The 11,838-nt window shown below is 42.7% G+C and overlaps 1 protein-coding gene across 8 annotated transcripts in view; it reads left to right on the top strand.

Annotated features, from left to right (window-relative positions):
* Nucleotides 1–395: 395 nt before the first annotated feature.
* The window catches only part of Epb41l5 (erythrocyte membrane protein band 4.1 like 5), a 92,279-nt gene continuing 80,836 nt past the window's right edge, over nucleotides 396–11,838 (top strand). For 2 of the 8 annotated variants that reach the window (XM_021633241.2, XM_060371669.1), the window contains exons 1-2: nucleotides 831–967; nucleotides 4,646–4,831. In XM_021633241.2, the coding sequence (XP_021488916.1) occupies nucleotides 4,652–4,831 (180 nt within the window). In that variant the 5' untranslated portion in view covers nucleotides 831–967; nucleotides 4,646–4,651. Of the gene's footprint in view, nucleotides 615–740; nucleotides 968–4,623; nucleotides 4,832–11,838 lie in introns of those variants that run through there. The other 6 variants (XM_021633239.2, XM_021633240.2, XM_021633244.2 and 3 more) reach the window with 6 other exon arrangements.

Raw genomic sequence — 11,838 nt, 5'->3', positions numbered from 1 at the left:
CGTGCCAGCTGCCCTCTGTTGTCTTATAAATGAATCAGGATGGCAGTCACGTTTCCACGCACATACCTTTGGGATAGGACTAAATTTTAGACAAGCGCAGCAGGTACCCTCTTAGACTACAGGTTTTGTGTTTGTTTTGTGTCTCCCCATACCCCAGACAGGTTTTTAGCTCTGCCTGTCTAGGAACTCGCCCTGTAGACCAAGCTGGCCTCGATCTCTTAGATTCATCTGCCTCTGCCTCCCAAGTGCTGGCGTGCCACCAACTCCAGGTTTTAGATGCCAGTTTCTTATTCCTGTTGGTCCCACCTGGCGTTGCCAGCCTAAATTCAGCCTCTGGAGGCCGATTTCCGGGGCGGCGCCATTGCCCCTTTAAGAGCAGAGCACCCCGCCCCTCGGGGGCGGAGCTTGGCTGGGGCTTTAAGGGGCGTGCCCGCGGGCGGCCGGGGTCCTCGGGAGATTAGCGCAGGGTGGGCTCGCGCCTCCCGCCGCCATTTCTCGGCGTCTCTGGAGACCCGTCCTCGCGCCGGGCCGCCTCGGCGTCTTTCTCCAAGAGCCGCGCGCGCCAGTCTTCGCGGTCTCCGCTGGCGCACGGTCCTCACCGCCCCCCAGTCCAGGTGAGAGTGTGGCCGCGGGTGTCCAGGCGGCTCCGCGCCGCGGGCGGGACGCTCGGCCGCGCCGGGTGGGCGGCCCGGCTCCCGAGGCGACGCCGCGGGCTGGGAGAGGAGGGGAGTGGCGGCGGCGGCCAATCGGGCCGCCAGCTGAGTTTCGGTCGAGACCGCGCGGCGGCCGCCGAGGGCCGGGCGCGTCGCCGGGGTCCCGCGCGGCGTGCAGAAACCCGTCGCCGCGGACCTCCGTGGAGCCGTGAGGGTAGGCGAGGTCCCCAGTGTCACCTGGCGGGGTCGCGGGCACACACCCGCTGGGACGAGCTCGCGCGCGGCCCCGGGAAACTTGGGATCGGGTGAGGCAGGTGCGTCCCGGGGAAGAGCCGCGGCCCGGGCGCTCCCCGCCCCCGCGCGTGGCGCGCGGCCGTGACGGTGGGTCCTCGGGTGGGTAGGAGATAATTGTGTCGCTCTCCGTGGCGACTGTAGTGTCCCGGGTCCTGCTGTTAGAGCGAGAAGACTCCAGGCTCCGAAGTTGTTTGGCAGTAAAGTTACTAGTTTTTGTTTTTGTTTTTCTCAATAATTAGAGATAAGTTCACCAATACGTTATTAATGTAACTCACAACTGCGCTAACCCCAGTTGAGCTTAAACTCAACGCTGAGCACCACGCACTGCCGCGGGTTATTTGTATGTGTCTTGCTGAACGCTTCAGGATCGTTTTTTTTTTTTCCCCTCCCCAAATCCACTCCCACTTCGTTCTTTTTTTTTTTTTTTTTTTCCCCTTTCGATACTGGGAACCTAACCCGAGTTCTGGAACGCCCTAGACTGAGCTGAATCCTCAAAGATGGGGTTTTCTTTTGTTTTGTTCTGGTAGCACACTGTGTTTGGGAATAGATGTGCGTAAAAAGTTACATTTTCTTTTGCGGGAGTAACTGGGATGAATGAAAGATACTGATAACTTTAGGAGGTTTTCTATAGTTTTCAGTATTTCTGTTTTAAAAAATCAGTGCCTTAGTTGAAAAGCCCGTACATCGAGTTTGATGCCCTGGGTTTAATTTCCAGCACTGCAACAAGAAGAACCAAACGGGGAGGAGGTGCAGTTGGTCTTCAGTAATGCGTGCACTTGGGGTGGGGGTTAAAGCAGCTATCGGTTAAGTAGGAAATGGATTACTTCAGTTTGCATTTCTGTGATTGAAGAGAAACCTTGTTGAAAACTCAGAACATTTATTTATTTGAAAACTGTAACTCCCAACCCTCATATTTTCAGTTGTTTTTAGAGACAGTCTTTCCCTATGCAGTCCAAGCTAGCTTGGGAATTTGCTATACAGTATATAGGCTTGGATTCTAGGCTTGGAACCTAGAATTCTGCTTCTGCCTTCCAGGGGCTGAGGTTATTTTTCAAGTCTCTTTTAGTATTTGCTTCTTTAGTGCCAGTTTTTAATGTAACATTTACTTTATCGGGTTAATTTTTTATTGATTGTCTAATATGTAGTATGTATTGCGGCAACCCTGCCATAGTAGCAGTTTGATCATTCATCACAGTAAGCAAGTCAGGCTAGGTCCTTGTCCTTGGGGTTGGGATGGGAGGGAGGCTAGCCATAAAAAAAAAAAAAAAAAAAAAAAAGGTCAATTAAATATTTAATTACAGTTTCTTTCCATGTCATAAAGAAAAGCCTGTGTACTGACAGGGACATCTAATCCAGCCTCAGGATCTGAGGGTGCTTTTCTGAAGAAGTAACATTTTATGTGTAAATATAGAGCTAACTATCTGACAAGAAGAATGGGAGATAGAGCCACTAATGAAGAAAGTTCTGGAACCAGAAAGACACTTAAGTGGAGCAAAGCGCTGGAGCAGAGAGAGCAGGCTGCTAGACAGAGAGGCCCAGGAGGAGGAGCCATGGCAGTTAAAGATTTAAAAAGGAATCAGATTTGTGGAGGCCAGTAATCCACTGATCCCTAGCTGTAGCACCCAGAGTGGGATTGAGGGCAGGTGGGATGAGGGAACAGAGGTAGGGCAGGGCACACTTTTTAAATTTCTTTGTCTGATCCTCAATTTTTATTTTTTATTTTTTTTAGTATTTAAAAACTTAAACAATACATATTCTTACGACCTCTGGATTAACTCTCTACAGAGAGAACCTCCCTTAAACCATCTGCACTTTGTAGTTTATATGTACTTGTATATGTATATGGATTATATTTCAAAGTGGAATATTATTTTCAATTTTCTATTTGATTTTTTTTCACTTATTTTTTTATTTAATTTTCACTGTAAGACAGGTTTGGTTTGTTTAAGACAAGGTATCACTATGCAGCATGGCTGACCTGGAACTGTGTGTGTGTACATATACAGCTGATTTATGTGAGTACGTAGGTGTGAGCGTGTCAGAGACAACCCATAGGAGCTGGTTCTCTCGCCACAGTTCAGCCTTTCACGCACTACCGAACAGGCAGACAGGGAGGAGCCACTTTTCTGGACTTTGTGCAGTGCTAGAGGTCTGATGTAAATCTTTGAAACTGTTTGGTGCATCTCACGTATCTATCTTTTTGTTTTTGCTTCTTTTGGAGGTTTATTTGTTTGTGACAGTGTCTCATGTTACCTGGCTTGGCCTACAACTTGCTGTGTGGCCAGGAATGATCTTGATGTTCTGCTTCCATTTCCCCAGTGCTGGGATTACTGGGTGTGTTGCCATGCCTGGCTTTTATCTTATTTTTTAGGTTAGATTTCCTTGGCTGCTATTGGACTCTGTTTCAGTCATGGTGCGGGGTGGGTACACTTGCATGCCAATTGCAGAGTTCTCTCCTTCTGCCTTTATGTGGGTTCTGGGATCAAGTTAGGCTTTGCATCAAGGACCTTTACTCACTAATCCATCTTATCTTTTTTGTGTTTTTGTTGTTATTTGGTTTTGAGACAGGACTTCCATATGTAGCTCACCCTAGCATGCAACTGGCACATTTATAGACCAGGTTAGTCTAGAACTCAGAACTCTCCTGTTTTGGCCTTCTAACTAGAATAACTAGAATTTTTTATGAGGCGTCCTTATTATTCTCACTTGGGATGTCCTTTTCCATGTCACCCATTTTCTTCTATTTGGCTGTTTATCTCTCTGCTGGAATTCTGCTGCCTCCTCTCCCAGGCAGTGCCTTCCTGTGTTCTTAATGCTGCTTTTCACTCTAAGCTGTTTGATAAACTGCTGTGTGGTGATTGAGAACCGCTCTCTTCCGCACTTGTCCTGTCTCTGGCGTAGGTACTGTAGAACTGTGCTGGAGTCTGAGGACAACTTGAGTTATTTGCTGCGGAGCCCGTGTATGCTGTGGCTGTTTTTCATTTTCTACACTTTTTTTCCTGGAATTAATAATTGTCTTTATGTGTACCTCGTTGATGTTTACTTTTCTTGGAGTCTCTTAGTTGTGAAACTAAGGTTTATGAGGGAACCCGGTGTAGCTTTTGCATTGTTTCCATTCTTGTATTTAGTGTTTTTAATCAGAATGTACAATATTTTAAATAACTAGTAGCTATTTTAACTTTAATGTTCTTGGTAGAACATTAAGCAGTAAAACAGTTCAATTGTATTTGTACTTTGCTGAAATAGTAGTTATTTTTATTTTGAATGCTCAGTTTAGAAAAAAAAACAAAGCTCAGAGTCGACCTCAGTGGTGTCTGGCACTGTTATGTAATATGTGTAGGATATCAGCTTCCTTAGGTACCACTTACTGATTCAGAACACTTGGGGAACAGCATGAATTGTTGCTTTCTCCTGCCAGATCAGCTCCTTATAAAATAAGACAGTAAGTTTAACATATTGCAAGCCGTGCTCTATTTTAATGTGTTTTAAATTTTTATGTTAAAAATCTAGCTTTAAAGATGATTTTTGAAATGAAAATTGAATGTATATGCACCATTTTGAATTATGTATAAAAAGCAGTATTTCAGCTTTTTCAAATTAACATCTATAAGCCTTTACTAAATACTACCATTAATTTGACTACAAGTTGTTGGGAGTTTCTTTTCCTTGCTCTCAGTTTCACCACTGGTTTTGTAAAGGCAGAAATGCTGAGTTTCCTGCGGAGAACGCTTGGCCGCCGGTCTATGCGCAAACATGCTGAGAGGGAGCGACTCCGAGAGGCACAACGTGCTGCCACACACATTCCTGCAGCTGGGGATGCCAAGTCCGTTATCACATGCAGGGTGTCCCTTCTGGATGGCACAGACGTTAGTGTGGATTTGCCGGTAAGTACGCCTTCTTCAGCTGCCAGTCTGTACTTCCTGGGCTCAGTGAGGTAGGTGAGTATGGATCACGCACTAGCGTATTTATGAGCATGGACGGGTACGTGTAGGCTGAGCAGACCTGGAATTGATGGCAGCTGCAGGACACGTTGAATGATAGGGCAGTTATTAGTGTGAATTAACTCTGTGTCTTTGCATGTAGACACCAGTGTGTTTGTAGAGGATCACACTGAAGCTTAGGTTGGCCTTGTATTTGTAGTCATCCTGCTTTGACTACAGAGTGTGTGTATGTGCGTGTGTGTGAGTGCGTGCGTGCTGCCATGCCAGGTTTGAGTTTCAGAACATTTTATAGATACCAAAGCTCTTACGTCTTTGTTCTTTTTTAGAAACTTCACAAAACTCTAAATTATGTGATTTTTAACATAAGTTTCATTGGATATTTCTTGATAGCTGCTGTTCCTATAGACATTTTTTATTTTTTATATTAATTAGTTTATTTACTTTATATCCCAGCTATAGCCCCTTCCTTCATTCCCTCCCAATCCCACCCTCCCTCCCTCATCTCCTCCCTGCCCCTCTCTAAGTCCACTTATAGAGCAGGTCCTCCTCCCCTTCCATCTAACCCTAGTTTATCGGGTCTCATCAGAACTGGCTACAATGTCCTCCTCTGTGGCCTACCAAGGCTGCTCATCCCTCAGGGGTTTGGGGAAGCTCAAAGAGCCCGCCACTGAGTTCATGTCAGAGACAGTCTCTGTTCCCCTTACTAGGGAATCCACTTGGATGCTGAGCTGCCATGGGCTACTTCTGAGCAGAGGTTCTAGGTTATATCCATGCATGGTCTTTGGTTGGAGAATCAGTCTCAGAAAAGACCCTTGTGCCCATATTTGGTCCTTGTGGCACTCCCTGTCCTCTCCAGGTCTTACTAACTCCCCCTTCTTTCATGTGATTCCCTGCACTCTGCCTAAGATGTCCCTCAATGGAGGAATGGATACAGAAACTGTGGTACATTTACACAATGGAATACTACTCAGCAATTAAAAACAAGGAAATCATGAAATTTGCAGGCAAATGGTGGGATCTAGAACAGAACATCCTGAGTGAGGTATCCCAGGAGCAGAAAGACACACATGGTATATACTCACTTATAAGTGGGTACTAGACCTATAAGATAGGATAAACATACTAAAATCTGTACACCTAAAGAAGCTAAACAAGAAGGAGGGTAAGATGATCAACCCTCAGTTAGAAAGACAAATGGGATGGACATTGGAAGTAGAAGAAAACAAGAAACAGGATAGGAGTCTACCATAGAGGGCCTCTGAAAGACTCTACATAGCAGTGTATCAAAGCAGATACTAAGACTCCTATAGACATTTTACTAAAATTCAGTTTGAAAAGTATGACAGATTGATAGCTATATGTGATATATAGTTGAATAAATTCTGAAAGGCCTCAAATATATAAGTTTACTCTGAAGAATTGCATGGTTTGTTCAGGCTCAAGTTTTCTTGGTATTTATTGTTGTTGGTGTTTTTTTGTTTGTTTGTTTATTGGTTTTTTTCAAGACAGAGTTTCTCTATCTTTGGCTGTCCTGGAACTCACATTGTAGACCAGGCTGGCCTCATAAAGATTTGCCTGCCTCTGCCTCCCAAATGCTGAGATTAAAGGCCTTCATCACCACCTCCCAGCTTTGTTTTATTATTATTATTTGTTTATTTTTTTGTTTTTTCAAGACAAGGTTTCTTTCTGTAGCCTTGGCTGTCCTGGACTCGCTTTGTAGGCCAGGCTGGCCTCAAACTCACAGCAATCCACCTGCCTCTGTCTCCTCAAGTGCTGGTATTACAGGCTTGCACCACCATGCTCAGCTTTTGTTTTATCTATCTATGTATTTATCTATTTTGAGGTAAAGTCTCAGTATGCATTCCAGGCTTTCATGAAATTTCTGCCTCAACCTCCTGAGTACTGGATAACAGCTGTGTACACCACACCCAACTCTCTAGAAGTGTTTGCAAGTCCTTATTGTGTGTGCTTGTTGTCAGCATGTACATTGGACTGCACATTTTTAGAGTTTTTGATTTTGTAAACTTTAAGGCATCTAGATTTTCTGTAAGGGCTTGTTGAGGGCTTGTAGCTGTTCCAACATGAGATCCTTAGTAAGGATAATTTTCATTTTTATTTTTATTTGATAAGAATCTTGAAGAGTTTTGTGTATTAGTCCAATTAAAATATTATTAGATATGTAGTGAAAAGCATGAGATTTGCTGTTTGAGAGCCTGGAAAATTTTATTACCTAATGTTTGAAGTATGACATCTTAGGTTGTTGATGGGTAGGCTATACTGAGTTTGTAGAGAAGCGCATTTAAAGGGCAGTGTGATATGGAGGAGAAAGGTGTCAGGCGCTGAAACAAGAATAGCAACAAGTATTTAGTGACTGTTCAAAATGGTGCTGCTTTGATCAGGTTCTACATATGTTAGGAAACAGTGCAATAACACAGCACAGTTTTAGATTAACTTTTTGAAACAAAAACTGTGGCCTTTAAAAATGTTTTTTTTTAGATTTATTTATTTTTGTATGGTTGGGTGTTTTGCCTACATTTGTGATCCAGTTGACTCTTGCTAAGGATACCAAGACTATTCAACAGAGAATAGGGTTTTGGTTTTTTTTTTTTTTTTTCCTCTAACACATACCTACATGCAGAAGAATAAATTGGGAGGGGAGTGGAGAAATGGCTCAGAGGTTAAGAGCACTGGCTGCTCTACTAAAGGTCCTGAGTTCAATTTCCAGCAACCACATGGTGGCTCACAACCATCTGTAATATGATCTGATACCATCTTCTGGAGCACTCATGTACATAAAATAAAGAACTTAAAAAAAAAAAAAGAATGAACTTGAGACCTTTCCTCATACTGCATATAAAAATTAAATATAAATAAAATAAATAAATAAAAAATATAAATCAAAGATATAAACATAAGAACTAAAACTATAAAATCTTTAGAAGAAAATGTAGGAATATTTTCTAGGATAATGACATCAATATAATGAACAACAACAAAAAAGAAAAATCAGATAAACTAATCAGAATTAAAAGTGTGTGCCCTTCAAAGGGGACCACTTAGAAAGGTAAAACACTGTACAATATCATAACAAAAAATACTTCAAAATTCTATATCTAATGAAGAATTGTATCTAGAATATATAAAGAACTGTTGCAAACCATAAAAAGACAGCTTGATTTAAAAATAAGCAAAAGATCCAAGTACAAATTGTTTAGTTAGGACATACAAAATAGATGAGGACAAATACATGAGAATTCAGAGTCAGGTTGGTCATAGGTCAAGTGTGTGCCTACATGTGTGAGGCCCTGGCTTTAAAATCCAGCACATACACACACACACACACACACACACACACACCACAATAAAGTATTCCTTCACACTCGTGTAAGAAGGCTGAAAAGTCAGATAATAGCAAGTATTGGAGAGAATGTAGAGAAATCAGGATCATATTAACACTGAGATTGGAATGTAAAACAGCTACTTTGGAAAACAATCTTAGTTATTCAAAGGATAGAACACTGTTAGCTTGTGACTAAGTGTTTCCACTTTTCAAGATTTATCCAAGAAAAACAAAAATATGCTTGCATAAAATGTTCACAGCAGCATTGTTTATAATAGCAGGAAGGTGGGAATGACTGAGGACATCAGGATGTATAGGGAAAGTCAAGTTACTACCCATAAAATAAATTAAACACTGATACCTGTAACACAGATGATGTTAAATATGCTAGTGAAAGAAACCAGTCACTGGGCTGGAGAGATGGCTCAGTGGTTAAGAGCACTGACTGTTCTTCCAGAGAACCCTGCCTGGTTCAATTCCCAGCACCCACATGGTGGCTCATAACTGTCTTAACTTCATTTCTAGGGGATCTCACACCCTCACACAGACATACATGCAGGGAGAACACCAATGCACATTTAAAAAGTAATAAATAAGAAAAAAGAAACCAGTCACAAAGAACCACACATTTTGTTTTGTGAGAGCCTAGAACAAGAAGAGCTGTAGAAATGAAAAATAGATTAGTGATTGCTTAGGGCAGATGCCTGGGAACCTGCAGAGAGGTGGTAAAAAGTAATAGCTAAAGGATACAGAATTTCTTTCAGAGGTAATGAAAATATTCTGAAATCAACTAATGGTTATATATATCTGTTGTGTGCTAGAACCCCTTGAGTTACATTTTTGTGTTGATTTTGAGGCAGTCTCTCACTCTGTAATGCTAGCTGGCTTGAAACCTAGCCTTGAACAGACACTTAATGGGTGAATGGGGTATGAGTTACATTTCAACTGAGCTTTTCTGGTTTGGTTTTGTTTTGTTTTGTTTTTATTTCCACCCCTTAAAAAATGAGCAGAACATTTTTTGTGTGTATATGTCACTTTTGGGGGTTTGTTGTTGGTTGGTTTTGTTTTTGTAGCCAGGGAATATGTTTAAAATGACACTTAGTTGTAGTTATAGATGGCAGACTTGATTTGGAGAAGGGAAAAACCTAAAGCAATGCAGGTGCAAGGGCACGTGAGCGTGCAGAGAAAAATGGCTAGCACCCATGTGGTGAGGGGAAGGAGCAAGGGTGAGTAATGAGCATATAGGCCTAGACTGGGCCATATCATGCTGTGGAACATTATGAAAGAAGAGTTAGCTGTCACAGAGAGGGTAAATAGTGGAAATGGAGGAAGGCATTGTGCTAGGCAAGTATGTTTGGTAGCCAGGTTTTAGAAAGTAAAAGTAATTTTCAGCAGTAGTTAGGTTTTTCTGAATTTTCTGTAGTCCCTTGGACATAGTAGCTGCTTTTAGCATACTAGTTGTCTGAGCAAGTAGGGAAAATGAAAGGTTACCGTGAAGTTTAGAAGAGAAGAAATACCACAACAGCCAGAAAATGGCTGTATAGGGAAACTCTTGAGTTTGTTTCAAGGGGTAGGAAAAATGTTCTTTGGGGATTGGCTCTACATACATAGGCAGAGGAAGAACATTCTGGGAGAGATGCGTTCTGTGAAAAAGAGGGCTTCTTAATCTTCTGGAGTAGAATGTGAAGGAAGGACTGGTCCCACTGAGAGAGTCATCTGGGCTCATTTGTTGGGGGAAAGAAACTAAGTAGTAGGTTAAGGCTTCTGGCAGCTCACATGGGATTTGCCCTGGCTAGAACTGTGGGGGCCTGCGCTTCCTGCCCTTTCTACTTGGTGCTAGCTTAGGTTTCCTATTGCTCTGATAAAACAGCATGACCAAAAGCAGCTTGGAGAGGAAAGGAATTATTTGCCATACACCTTAGAGTCCTTCATCAGGGAAATTCAAGGCCGGAACCTGGAGGCAGAAACTGAAGCAGAGGCCTGCTTACTACTTGCTCCTCCCGGCTTTCTCAGCTTCCTTTCTTACACAAATACAACATACCTGCCCCCAGTATTAACTGGGCCTCCCATATTAACATTAATCTGGAGGATCAGTGCCTTGTTCAGTCCTCATCAGAGAAGCTTCTTTTTTGCAGTAGATAGAAATTAATACAGAGAATCACAACTGGACAGTGTATAGAGAGTGAAACTTTGCAGCCCTCAGTCCTACATGGGATGCCTTCCCCAGACCCCTTCCCCCCACGGCTCAGGGATCTATGCAGGAAAGAGGAGGCGGTGGAAAGAGGGGTAGTAGATGACTCCAAGTAAACAGTATATTCCAGACACACAGGATTGATAGGGATGCATATATGAACTCAGACTGTGGCAGCATGCGTAAGACCTGCACTGGTTCTAGCCAGTCAGGCTCCCAGCGTTGAGAACGGCCAGTGGACATGAGGGCACACCCCTAATCAAAAAGCTATTTGAAACTGGAGACAGCTGACAAAGAGAAAATAAGGTTTTCCAATGGAATGTCATTGGGCATATTCACTACCCTCCAGAGCATATCCTGCGTCCAGGCATAGGGAGCCAACACCAAACAAACTCCACAGGGTTTTGTTTCATTCTGCCTTTTTTTCCCTCCTTGTTTGTTTGTTGACTCAGAGAGAGCTGGGTGAGGAGGGAATATTTTGGTTGGTTGGTTTTGTTTTTTGCAACATGGTTTCTCTGTATAACCCTGGCTGTCCTGGAGCTTACTCTTTAGTGTTAGCCTATCTCTAACTCACAGAGATCAGTCTATCTCCACTCTTCCCCCAATCCTCCCACCAGTGCTGGGATCAAAGGCTTGTGCCATCACTGCCTAGCCATCAAAATATATTGTATGAAAGTTTAAAAAAATAAATAAAATGGAATTAAGGGATTTAAAAGAAAGTCCTGCAGACTTGCCTATAGGGAACATTTTCTCAATCAAGATTCCTCTTCCCAGGTATGTCTAGGTTTGTGTCAGGTTGACAGAAACCAACAGCCAGCATGAATGTATTCATTTCTGAGTAGCCAGAACCAAGAATTGATGAGGTGCAAATAAGACATTGTAAGGAGAAAGAAAGGCATGCTCTGATGTCTCAGTGTTACAGCATACAGGTCAAATTACAGACAACACTTTCTGACAAAGAGACAGTTTTAAGAGTGAGCGAGGTGTACTTAGGAAAGATTTTTTTAATAGAAATTATTTTTATTTGTGTGTGTGTCTGTGTGTACCTGCTTGTCCATGTGTGTATCAAGTTCCCATTGGGGCCAGAAGAGGGTATTGGATCCCTGGAGCTGGAATTTGCCCTGTGAGTGGCCTGATGTGGGTGCTGGAAACCAAGTCCATGACCTCTGCAAGAGTAGCAGGGCTCTTAACCGCTAGGCCATCTCACCAGCCCATGAAAGATTTTTTAAATTCCAGTTTGTACTCTAACCTTAAATAATGACTAGTAAGGTATTTTGAAGAATGCTGATAATTCTATTTAGTAAGTTACATTCCATGGGCAGCTTTGTCACTCGATCTTCTGACTCTTGCTTGTCTCCAGTCTCTTTCTTTCCTCCATACCACCAAAGACTATTATGACCTTCCTCCTATCTTCATTTT

This window comes from Meriones unguiculatus, chromosome 18, assembly GCF_030254825.1.
Source record: "Meriones unguiculatus strain TT.TT164.6M chromosome 18, Bangor_MerUng_6.1, whole genome shotgun sequence".
Classification (NCBI taxonomy): Eukaryota; Metazoa; Chordata; class Mammalia; order Rodentia; family Muridae; genus Meriones; species Meriones unguiculatus.
The sequence above is the reverse complement of the archived record's forward strand: the minus strand, read 5'-3'. Positions and strand labels throughout refer to the sequence as shown.